This window comes from Emys orbicularis, chromosome 2 (assembly GCF_028017835.1).
Source record: "Emys orbicularis isolate rEmyOrb1 chromosome 2, rEmyOrb1.hap1, whole genome shotgun sequence".
Classification (NCBI taxonomy): Eukaryota; Metazoa; Chordata; order Testudines; family Emydidae; genus Emys; species Emys orbicularis.
Genome location: NC_088684.1, coordinates 293,650,572 through 293,663,480, shown reverse-complemented (window position 1 = coordinate 293,663,480; position 12,909 = coordinate 293,650,572). Strand labels below are relative to the sequence as shown.

Below are 12,909 nucleotides of genomic sequence, written 5' to 3'. Positions count from 1 at the left end.
TTGCACTTTTCAAGCTTGCCGTGGGACCGGGAGGGCTAGAAAGGTACTACCGCTGAGATTCTGACATCGTCACAGGACTCCAGAAGCCAGGACCCTATGCACCCACCGATAGTGTCTATGCTTCAATGGGGAATGCCTTTTCTCTCAGCTCTGGCCTTTCCATACACACTCTAGGCATGGGCCTCTAGTGCCCGGGCCTCTAGTGCCCAAGCCTCAATCTGACCCTGGTGTAGAACGCCCCTTCTCATCTCTATCCGTGCCCATCACCGTGTTATTTACACCCTAGTCTCTCTGTGTCCATAACTGTGCGTTTGTGTTCACCATTGTTATTCCCCTTCCCCGCCATGATCAAGACATCCCGTGACACCTAACTAGGGCCTGGTCTACACTACCCGCCTGAATCGGCGGGTAGAAATCGATCTCTTGGGGATCGACTTATCGCGTCTCGTCAGGACGCGACAATCGATCCCCGAATCGACGCGCTTACTCCACCAGCGGAGGTGGGAGTAAGCGCCGTCGACTGGGAGCCGCGGCAGTCGATTTTGCCACCGTCCTCACAACAGGGTAAGTCGGATCTGATATGTCGAATTCAGCTACGCTATTCGCGTAGCTGAATTTGCGTATCTTAAATCGACCCCCCCCCCCCCCGTAGTGTAGATGTAGCCTAGGACTTCAGAGGCTAGTTATCTGCAAGAAGGGCTGTTAAGAGACACGGGAAGTTAAAGAGATGCAGGTAAATATCCTCGGGCTAATCCTTTTCACACTCTGTGCTAGATTCCCAGTCCCATGTTGGCGGTGACATGTGCGAGTGTCTCTGTATTGTGCCCGAGCACACGGTGGACAGCGTCTGTGTTAGGTTTGGATGTGAAAACGTGTGTGAGTGTGACAGTGTGTGTGCGTGTGTGTGAGAGATATAAAGCGTGCCCCTGGGAACTGGCTTTGAAAATTGGCACCTGAATGTCTGTGAGTGTGAAAAGGCGAGCCCTGGTTTACACATGATGCTGGCACCAGTTTAAAATCCAATTGATTTTTAAATCAATTAGTTAAACTAGTGCAAATCCCTACATGGACCTTATATCTCTTTAGACCCCCTTTATGTCTAGTTAGCATTAGTCGGTGCCGTTTGTGTGCAGGTGAGAATGTCTGTATCTGCGTGAGAGGGTATAAGTGTGAAGGCCAATGAGTGTGTGTGTGTATGTCGGGCCGGATCCTCAGCTGGTGTAATTCAGCAGAGCACCATCAAACTCCAACAGGGCTTTGCCGATTTACATGTGCTGAGGATCTCACCTAGCGGGTGTGTACGAGAGGGAAGCAAAGTGTTTGAAGGAGGAGCAACCCAGATGCATTATGGGAGGCATCAATACAAAGAAATCTGTAGAGAAATAAACTCAGCGATGCTGCTGTCAGGCAATCTAAAAAGGAATGAACCATTGTAGGTTTCCAATAGTGAAACCTCACAAGGGCTTTCTCCTTATATTTTCTGATAGAGGAATAAAGGTGGGATGGCTCCAGGACCTTTACTAGCATGCTCTACCCCTGCTGCGCAAGAAACATAGGATTGAATCTCTCACCTACCACCTGGCTATCCCAGGAGCGCAGAGGGAATGTATAAGTTAGCTGTAAAACAACATGCTTCAGCCTTAAGCTAGATGTAGTTAGTATTTACTATTTGTATTGTGGTTGCACCAATCACAAACCAGGGTCCCATTGTGCTGGGTATTGTGTAAATACAGAACAAAGACAGCCTCTGCCCTGAGGAATTTAGCTTAATTTATTCTTTTACCAATAGCCCACTGATTCTGAAGTTCTTTAGCAATGTTTAAGGCCTGAACTTTCAAAAGGGGCTAGTGATTTGGGGTGCCCCGTCGGAGAAACTTTGAGAGAATCCCGATCTTCAGAAAACTCACCTCCTGGAAATCAGGCCCTTTAAGAGGTCTCGAGTGGGTACCCGGAAATCAAAGCACCCCGAAACCAAAATATGCTAAGGCCTACCCCTTTAGTAAATATAGGGCCTGATGCAAAGTCCATTGAAGTTAAGTGGAGTCTTTCCAATGACTTGAAAAGAAAGGGCTCAGATTAAGTGTACGCAGGATAAATATGAATTCTTATTCCCTAGCAGAGCAATTTAGAGGCTGAGTTAAATTCTGCCTTTAGTTACACCCGTGTGTCCTCAAGGATAGCAATGGTGACGAGCAAGTGGGTCTGAGAGCAGAATGTGGGGCATTGCTGTCATCCATTGCCGGCCCCACACCTATTCTGCCCAAATTGTATTCCGTTAATTCCATTCTGCTATCTAAACACTTCTTGCAGTCTCAAGATTAATCTTCACTTGCTGACTTTTAGTAGTTGTTACTGTGCATGGCTCAAGAACTGTCACGTTCCGCCCCAGAGGCGGCTGCACATCAGCAGAGGATTCATTCATTTGCTGCTTGGTGTCTTTGATGGAAGTTGCTACATAAAAGTAAGTAATTTATTATAATAGCTCTCAAGAGCCGGCTCATGGTCTTGTATATTCTAGCCTGAAGCATCCAAATTGCTGAGTATGAGTTGTGTTCCAGTAAACAAGATGATATTAAGCGTTTCAGGAGGGAATTCCTTCTTCCCTGCTCTGAACATTTTTTAATAAGGTTTTGATAGATCCTGGTGAATTGTTTCCTTCACTTGCCCTAATGAACCTATTTGGGTTTTTTGATGATTATTCCTCCTATTTATTATTTGCATCGCAGTCGCACAAAGGGACCCCGTCTCGCCTCTGTCAGGATTTGAGTGGATACAGAAACCTTTCCGCCGGTGCAGAGAAGCTGCCTACCCAAAATGGAGATCTCTGGGTTTTTCTCTTTTTTGATGGCGTCCGTTTCAGGGGGTTAGTGCACGGCAGAGGGATCAGCGTTCAAAAGGCTTCCCAGTACTTATGGGGATGAGGAAACTATATCGTCTAGGGAGTAGATTAATACTCTGCGGGAGGGGATCGCCCATCACTGTAGTTAATCCACCTCCCCGAGAGGTGACAGAAGAATTCTTCCCTCCACCTACCACTGTCTACACAAGGATTTAGGTCGGCTTAACTACATGGCTCGGGGGTGTGAATTTTCACCCCCACCCCCCGAGTGATGTAGCTGGGTCAATCTAATGTAGACCAGCCCTACATGAGAGGAGAATCAGGCCTGGTCTACACTTAAATTTTATACCGACATAGCTAAATCAGTCAGGAGGGTGAAAAAAATCCCACCCGTTAGTGACAGAGCTATGCCAGTAAACCTCCCAGTGTGGACGTAACTACGCTGAGTGCGTCTACACTAGGGCACCATGCGGCCGTAGCTACACTGGGACTGTCTCTGTAATGTAGATGTGGCCTCTTAATAAGGACACATGATTACAAGGGGCAGCTTTAAATTTGCCTCTGTTGGAGACATAAAATCGGAGACTCATAGGACTGGAAGGGACCTCAAGAGGTCATCTAGTCCAGTCCCCTGCACTCAAGGCAGGACTAAGTATTATCGAAAATCAGACTGTACAATTCATTAATAATACTCCCAAGCTCCTGTGTTAATTCACAGCGTCAAATCCTGATTCCATTGAAGTCAGAAGTTGCTTTGCCACTGACTTCAATGGGACTAGGGTTTTGCGCATAGATTTGGAAGCCAGAAGGTACCATTATGATCATCTTCTGACCTCTGCATAGCCCAGGCCACAGTGCAGTGCATTAGTGTAGTACTTTTATTCAGCGTTGCCAACTCGGAGGGTCCAAAAATCACAAGTCAGGCCCCCCACCACGGGAGAGCAGCTTAGAAATCATGAGATTTTGAAGAATAATACATCTGGGGTTCTTTTATTGGCCTTCTTGGTTTTGTGCGTTTAGGGGTTGCGAATTCCAGCTTTTCTCCTCAACCACCAGGGTCAGAAACTATTTTTTTTTTTAAATGAAAGCGGAGAGTCAGGACTCCAGGAGCTGGGCATTTAAGAAAAACAGCCACTATCACAAGGCTTGCGACAAAGTTGGGAGAACTGGCATCTCTGGGCAGCGGCTGGCTTTGTTTTGGTTGTGTGTGCACCGCTGAGCACACTGGTAGTACTAAACTTTGACCAGGGCCTCTTGAAACAGCCACAGCCTAAATAACAATGTTGGTCTCTCAAAGCACATTGCCACCGGATGTTTTTGCTGTAGGGCGTCAAAAACCAACAACAAAGCCCCAATCTGTCGGTTGGGGAGGTGTAGATGTGAAATGTGCAGCTCAAGCAGATCTCTGTGTAACTGTAGAACTGTGTAAGCTCACTCCCAGCGCTCGTTTGCAGCTTGACATCCTCGTCACACAGTCATTTACCCCTTGTACGCTTCTCGCTTTAAAGGCAGCAACACCTAGGCCAAATGTAACTCGTTCAGGTCAGATTTGCCATGGGACCTCGGAACTTCTCGGCTTGTAAATCACGCCCTGCGCAATATTCTAGTGCCGAGGTTTGTTTGCTTTGTATTTTGTGGTTTAATATTTATAGTTCAGGGAGATCTGTTAATCCCAAAGTACAATAACAAAAATTTTATCTTTCATAAATATACTGTGGTTGGATCAGCAGCCTCCCAAGTGTGAAAAAAAAGAACATTTCAGACATTGTTTTACGCACTTCAGGACAGCCTTTTTAATGAAGTTGGACAGCTGAGAATTACAGCTTCTCTAGATGTGATTTTTTTGACAGTGTGTGGGGACAGAATATGATGATCCGTTCCTTCTAGCTGTAAATTATTTAAGGAAGAAGGCAATCAGCCAACTCTATGATTATTATTTGTATTACCATAGTGCCTAGGCTCCACAGTCTTAGACCAGGAATCCATTACGCTAGGCCCTGTACAAACTCAGAACAAAGAGACAGTTCTTGCCCAGAGAGCTTGTAATTTAAGTAATGTAACCCTTCCCGTTGCCAAATTCCATGAAGACGTGGCTCTAATCAGAAAAGCAAAGAGGTAAAAACAGCACCGCCGTAAATCCGTCTTCCCTAGCTACCCTGAGTCCTAGCTGATTTGTGCACAAATGGCCAGATTCCCCCGCTGGTGTCTATCGCCTGAGAATCTGGTCCAGAAACTCCTGCAAATCATGAAGCACCCTAAAAAAAAAAAAACCATGGCAGGGCAAGTGTCTGTTCTACCTGGCACATCAGCTAAATTGGCAACTTTTACTTCTGATTTCTCAGCGATGCTGACAACATGAGCGGCACCAAGAGCATGACGAGATGTTCAGATCTCAGGGACCCTGGTGCTGACAGTTACAAAAACGACTGGCCTGGCTCCTCAGCGACAGATATCGGCCTCGACTTCAATTGGAGCGATGCTGCTTTGCGCCAGCTGAGGAGGTGGCCCGGGCTCTTTGGACGTGAAACTGAGCTGCTCTGCCATGAAGCCAGGCGAGAGATGAAACATGTGGAATGCAGCACAGTGGCTTGTTGACAGAGCATCTGTTCTGATGATCAATGCACTTAAAGCACCCAGGTTAAAAGGGAGAGAAGCGGAAACAGTTGGAAAAAATCCCTAGGCTTTTTTTATTGTGGTGTTTTTTGGGGGGAAGTCTTTTTGCTGGGATGTTTAAAACTCCCCTTTAGGATTAAAATGTAGTGCCTGCGGTCTCCCCCTGTCCTATGCTCTAGTGACACCCTTCCCACAGAGTTTCTGATGCATGCAACATTTCTATTACAAACCCTTTATTTTCAGGACTCTGCAGCTCAGACCCAACTGTCTCCCTCCAAGTGACTGCCCCGCAAAGTTCAGAAACTCTTTGTCTCCACCACACAGACTGCAGGCACAAACGCACTAGCCTGTATGAACCTAGCACTAACGGCCAACTCCTGTTCTTATTTACACTGGCGTAAATCAGGAATAACTCCACTGAAATCGGTGCAATTTCTCCAGGTTTATGCCGAGAGCAGAATTCCACCCTAAAAGCCTTATTTTGCACAGACAGCAAAAGATTAGAATCCAGACCTCTTACGGTCCCGCCAATCTCATTGAAGTCAACAGGCCTGAGTCTGATATCACCTGCATCAGGGGCGGCTCCAGGCAACAGCGCAGCAAGCGCGTGCCTGGGGCGGCAAGCCGCGGGGGGGCAGCCTGCCAGTCGCTGTGAGGGCGGCAGGCAGGTGGCTTTTGGCTGCATGCCTGCAGGAGGTCCACCGGTCCCCGCGGCTTCGGTGGCAATTCGGCGGCGGGGACACCGATGGCGCGGCACCGGCGGACCACCCGCAGGCATGCCGCCGAATCCGCGTGGCCAGCAGACCTCCCGCAGGCGTGCCGCCGAAAGCCGCCTGCCTGCTGTGCTTGGGGCGGCAAAAAACAGAGCCGCCCCTGACCTGCATCAGTTTTACACTGCTGCAACTCCATTGCGGGGTTCCTCCTGATAGACACCGATGTCAATAAGTGGAGAATCAGGCTCAATGGAGTTGCAACAGTATAACGAGAGAGGCGTATTTAACCCTGAGAGCCCTGTCTCTTACCTTACACTGCACACTAGATTTCATGCCATTCATTGCCTTGCAATTGAGGCTGAAAAATCCTATCCGTATGAAACATTCAAGCTAATGGAAAAGTGGTTCAGGCAGACAAGATGTTGCCCGTCACTCGTAGCTGCTGAAGAACATACTGCATAGCACTTTACACCCCTAATTTCGATCTCCCCTGCATTCCCTCTTTAATGGTCTAACTCAGGGGCTCTCAAACTTCATTCCACTGTGACCCCTTTCTGATAACAACAATTACTACACGACCCCAGGAGGGGGGACTGAAGCCTGAGCCCACCCGAGCCCTGCCGCCCCGGGGGGACACCAAAGTAGGGTGACCAGACAACAAATGTGAAATATCGGGACAGGGGGTGGGGGTAATAGGAGCCTATATAAGAAAAAGACCCAAAAATCGGGACTGTCCCTATAAAATCAGGACATCTGGTCACCCTACACCAAAGCCAAAGCCCAACGGCTTCTGTGGGGCTCTGGCTTCGGCCCTAGGTCCCAGGAAGTCTAACACCAGCCCCGATGACCCCATTAAAATGGGATCACAGTCCACTTTGGGGTCCCTGCCCACAGTTTGAGAACCGCTGGTCTAACTCAAAGTTGCAGGGGATGGGTTAGCGATCTAAGCATCTGGTTTAAAATACCTGGGGCCACGCACTTCGGTGGGATAAATCCCGGTGAAGTCAAAGTGATCAGAACCTAGTCCCTGGATTCCCCAGATACACGGCTTCAAATCCCGGGGGTTCCATGTGGCCCCTTGTCCTTTGGAAATTGATAAACCAAGTTCGCTGGCTGAGAGTTTGTTAACCAAGGTCCTGTCTGCTGGGCATGGACATTAAAGGTCACATGCCACTTTTAGCAAAGATCTGCCCCAGAGTCTGTGGCCAAAATATCTCTTGCCCCGAATCCATTGCTGTTATGCCGTGTGATCACTGCCAGACACCCCAGAGGTGATTGCGTTTCAGTGATTCCTGTCTGAGAATAGTCTATTAAACATATTGGGAGCCTTTAGCGTCTATCTAGCTACATATATGGCCCGTATCACTGTAGTATTGGAGCAATGAAAGACGCTCTATCAATGCAAGCTGTTAATACCGCACAGCATTGTTCATGTTCATTTTCAGAGTAGGTTAAAACTCAGGCCCCCGACACAGATAAAGTTCTGCTCTGTATTACAGGTTGCAGGTCAGCAACATGACATGCTTTCAACACTCAGGATCACAACCCCTGTGTTCCTCCTAAGTAGGAGGTGAGAGAAATAAAGAATTTCTTCCCAGTCCATGGATTATAAGGGCGGTTTTGCAGTCCCTCAGACAACTTTCTTTGCTGCAGTGTTTTAAGAGCGACCGAGGTGTTTTGAACCTGCAGCTCCGCGTGCGCCTGATTGAAATGAATGGAATTACACCGGAGTGACACAGCAATGAATCTGGCCCTCTGCATGCAACGAGAGTGAACGGTGACAATGCTAAGAGCCAGAGAGTGTGCAGCTCCCCCTGAAAGGACAGCGGATCTGATGTCTCTTGCACTTACGCAAGTGTCTCCGTTCACTTCAGTGGACTTATTCTTGATTTACATCAGCCCGCGAGCAGAATCAAGCTTTGAGTCCCGGCACAATCAACAACAGTCCCATGCCAGGATCTTAGTCTCCGGTCAATGCTGCAGAGTTAATCCCAGAGTTTATGATCTGAAGTTGTCTGTTTGCTGGGATTTCTCTCTAGCTCTGGTGTCTGTCAATGAATAATTCACTGGTAAAATATCCATTAAAAATCCACAAGAACGGAGACAGCCTATTTGCTCGTTAACCCAGCGATCACAAGGGTAGCAGAATCAGAGTGTGTCTATGTGGTGGGGAGCGGGGAAGGCTTGAGATGGACAGCACAGCATATCCTCCTGCCCCATGCTCGCTCCCAGCGTTTGTGGCAAAACAGATTTAGCAGATTCAAGTGACCGTACTTCATCAACACCAGCCGGGGGCCCCGATTGAAGTCAATGGGAGTTTTGCTGTTGACTTCAATTGCAGCAGGTCTGAGAAATGTGATGTTAGCAGGTGGCACATATTTTACTATAGTAGTATAACCCCAAGTGGGCTGGAAGTCACTGACAATGTTGGCTTTTGGTCTGTTCAACATCAGACCCAGGCAGGGTCGCTGGAACAATTTTTATAGTGGGGGTGCCACTGTAAAGCCTGTATATAATGAAAACCACTTCAAGTCAGGGGGTGCGGTAGCACCCCTAGTTCCAACACCTATGGACCCGGGGAGAAGAAACATGATCAGACATCAACTGTTTCAACCCCACGCATTCTATAGCCCCTGAACGGCACATCTCTGCAGCGTACACTGATTTTCTTTCAAATGCGACTAAGTTCCTATTCCCCCCGAAGACAGAGAGGGGTGAGTCTAGAGATAATCTGAACGTATGTGGTGCTAGTTGTTTTTTCTTGTTTCACTAAGAGCCATTGCACGGGCAACACGACAACAAAACAACAACACAACACAACACAACATATAACACTAGAACCTTCTGCCACATCCCCGAGCAATGGGCCCAAGTTCTTAACACAGGCAAAACTCCCAAATGAATTTCAACAGGAACTTTGTTTGAGTGAGGGCCGGGGGACCGAATCCCGTTCTAAGCACTTTTCATTTTCTACATCTAAAAGCGGACATGATCATAGGCAGTGACCCCAGACCTCCTTACCCATTTGCCCAGCATCAAACATGCTCAGTAATAACAATGCCAGAGCGAGGAAGAAATATATAATAGTCTTGTAACCTAATGGCTGACGGAGCACACAGTGTGTTTTTTGATGTACAAAAACTGATGCCTTATGACATTTCGCTTCATCCATAAAGATGAGCAGAGCAAGTCATCTTTGGTCGTACCACCTTGAGATCTAGACCTCTTTTTGTTCCACTCAGGAAGATAGTTGTCTTAATAGAGATTAGCTCCTCATATAATAGCAGTCTCACCATATAAAATCACTCTATATGATATGTGTACACACACACAGATGGAACACACTCTTAGATGATAGAGGGTTAATACTACTTTCATTCCCCTGAGTATAAACCATATGCCATCCATGCGCTGACGTTTTGGACTGCAAAACAGATCCAGTATGCTACTGTACAGAGTCACTCCCAGAGCTGAAAGCAATTGTTTGCTGAAATTAAGCTTTAACATGATTAAATTAAGACTAACATTGTCATCCGGAACAGTGGACAAACATTTTGTCCCCGTTAATAGGATGCCTTTCGGTAGGGGCTGGAGTGGGGCTGATCCTTCAATTATTTTCAGTAGCTGGCTCAAATCAGTGTAAAAGTAATTTGGAAATGGGTAATGAAAATTCTTCCGAAAGTACAGTCATTTTAATTTCATCTGGCGTAGCCGCTTTCAGACTAACAGCAGCAAGGACTCAGCGCAAAGATCTGCCAGCAAAATCAAACATTCATCTAAAAAGCCAGCGCTTTGCTGTTTCTAAATCCCGGTACAGTAAATTACTCATCAAGGAAACAGCCTCAGCGAAAGGAAACAATTGCTCGAGAATGTGCAGGAGAAAGATTTAGCAACTTACCAGAGCATAGACAGAACTCAACACCGAGCAGCAGAGGATCAAACCCAGGCTGTGATAAACCAAATATGATCCCATAGCCAAGAGACTTATTGCAGCATCCACGATCTCTAAGGGAAGTAGAAGGACGAAGGATCTTCCAGGGATCCAGTCGTAGATGATTTTTTTTTCTTTTATTTTTCTTCCTTCCCAGCTTTTTTTTTTTTTTTATTTGCTTGTTTGTTTCCACAGTTTTAGCCAGAGAGGCACATGACAAGAAACCCCAGTCCTTTGCTTCGCTTTCTCATGGCTGGAAATCTATGTAGTTTCAGAAATGTAGGGAAAGAGTCCATGTGAAGGGAGCACCAACACCCAGTTCAGTCAGAGCAGCAGTTCCTGGTGGTGTTTGTTTTGTGTGTGCATCTGTCTCAGAGCAGAAAAATCACATCCATATGTCAAAACTGCTATTCTGCTTCCTTTTTATGAGGCAGAGGGAAGTTCAAATAATTTCTTTGTCAAACGCAAACACACAGTAAGCAGAGAGGTGTGGGAAGGGGGGGGGAGAGTCTTTAACCACTGCTTTATTTTTAGAGCTAGTAATTTTATCTTTGAGGTTGGGGGTGGGGGGAGTTTGGAAAAAAAGCTTTTTTTAAGCAAGCAAACAAATCAGAAAGTTACAAATTAAAAAAAAAGTTGGAAATATTTTCACTTAGCAATTACGTTTATGCAAACAGGAGTGCTGCTGGGTATTTTTGCTTGTATATTTCAGCGCAGCTCAGCTCCACAAGAGGTTTATTCTGTCAACCTTCCCTGGATGCAATGTGTTTTAGTTACAAATACGGATTTTTTCTTCTCTCTCTCTCTCTCCCTCTCTGTCTGTCTCAAAGGATCTGCAGTTTCAAAAAGCCAATTGAGTATGGGCTGAAAGCGTGGGGCTGAAGAGCTGCTCTTCCCCCCCCCCCCCAATAGTTTATTTTAGATGTTGCAGTAAAAACTCTTTTCACTTACTCCATGAAATTTTCCAAAATCTACGCTTTTCCATTTGCACAAACGCACACACAAGCTTCTTGTCCTGTCCTCAACCAAGAATCAAATCACCACAGCCCAGTCAAGTAAAAGTTGCTGCTTTTCTCTCTCCCTCTTGCTGCTGCTGTTGCGTTAGACTCACTTACGAAAGGAACATGCTGACAGTCCGTTTACTTCCACATAGACAAGAGGAGATTAAAGAGAGAGAGAGAGAGAGAGAAAGGCAGTACTCTTTTCATTTGGGAAAATCTACCAGCTTCCCAGGATATACTCAGTTTGTATTGTTGCCTTCAAAACACATCGACCCTGCCGCTTCAACCAACACACACTCACACAAAAGACAAGACAATCTGGAGATTAGAACGTCCTTTTTTTCTGTACTAAAATCCCACCCCCAACCAACACCCACCGATGAAATTTACCAGCTTGTTAGTTTCACGGCAGGAACGTTACTCCGAGCTGTCTGTCAGTTTCATTCATAAAGCTGCAAGAAAAGGCACCGTCTTTCCCTAAGCAAAGGGCTTTCGTTTTGTTTAGGGCGGAGCGCCAGCCCTTCTTGTATACTGGTTTTTGGGGGGTGAGTTAAATAATAACGAAATAATGCCCCCCAATTTAATTGGGTTGCTGGGGCTTGATTTCTTTTTGGAACTTGGAGAATCAAATCGTTTGACGGATTTTATTTTATTTTTGCAGAAGCAGCAGGTTTCTGCCAGGGGTTGTGATTTTTTTTTTAAAGGGGGGTGGGAATCGTTGCAAGAAAAGATCGATCTAGATCTTTGGAGGGCAGGCGGTAAAAGCATCAAATTTTCGCAGAGTGGGGCTGAGTGCGTTTCTCTTTTATTTTTGTGGAGAGAGAAAAAAAAGTCTCTACGGTTGCTTTGCCCTTTATATATATAGAGAGAGAGCGCTCCCTTGGCTGTGAATGGGTGCCTTCAGCTAGTTTTATGAAAAGGGTCTCTTTCCCTGCAAAGGTAGAGTAGGGCTTCCTGTGTGTGTGTGAGAGAGAGCCATAATCCTGCTCTTGATGCAAACTCTTCCTCTCTGCTCCCCCTCTATACCAGTCTGAGTAGATCTCAGGGAATGTGTGTGGTTTTGGAGCAAAGAGGCAGGTATACGAACCAGCATGGGCAGGACCCCATTGGCTGGTGGCGGCCGCCATGTGACCACCAGACAGGGCTAGCTGTCCACACCTCCCACCCCACCCCCCTCAGCAGCCAGCCCTCCCCGCTAGCCTCAGCTCATGCCTGAGGAGGGGGTTCTCTGCTGCCTGAGGGTTCTTTCAGGGGCTGCATAGGAACCACATGGCCCCGCAGATAAAATGCATAGGATTTGCATCCTTATGGGGCGGAATGGGGGCTTGGCATGGCTGGAGGCACCCTCCGAGCAGAAACAGATCTTCTAGGGTAATATCCCCCGCCCCTTCCGCCCCTGGGAGATTAGTGAGATTTTGCAAAATTTGGAGGCGAGCAAAGGGGTGGGCTCGGATGGGGGATGGATTTGAAAGCCGGCTCCTTTGAAAGGGGGAGCAGGATCTTTTGAAGTGGGTTGCTTTTTATTATTATTCTTATTTCCCCAGTTCTGAACTTTGTGCCTGGGGAGGGAAGGGGGATATTGACCTGGCCGAGAATCGGGGGGCTGTTTAAAGGGGGCTGAGGAAGGGAGGGATCCGCCCCCCCTCCCCCCATGGTCGTTTGCAAGCTGCGCTGGGAATGTAAAAAAGCCCACCTGGCCAGCGCCCACTTTCTGTCCCCCCTGGAAGGAAGAAAGCGGCGGCTCCTTGCCCAGAGCTTTCCAACAGCTCCCAGCCTTGCAGCTCCCAGCCTGGGTCTTTCTACTCACTTCAG

At 47.1% G+C, this 12,909-nt stretch overlaps 1 protein-coding gene across 1 annotated transcript in view; it reads right to left on the bottom strand.

The window, feature by feature from the left end:
• The window catches only part of PTH1R (parathyroid hormone 1 receptor), a 173,417-nt gene extending 163,279 nt beyond the window's left edge, over positions 1–10,138 (bottom strand). The window contains exon 1 of the mRNA XM_065399658.1: positions 10,064–10,138. Coding sequence (XP_065255730.1) covers positions 10,064–10,138 — 75 coding nt within the window. The remainder of the gene's footprint in view (positions 1–10,063) is intronic.
• Positions 10,139–12,909: the final 2,771 nt, after the last annotated feature.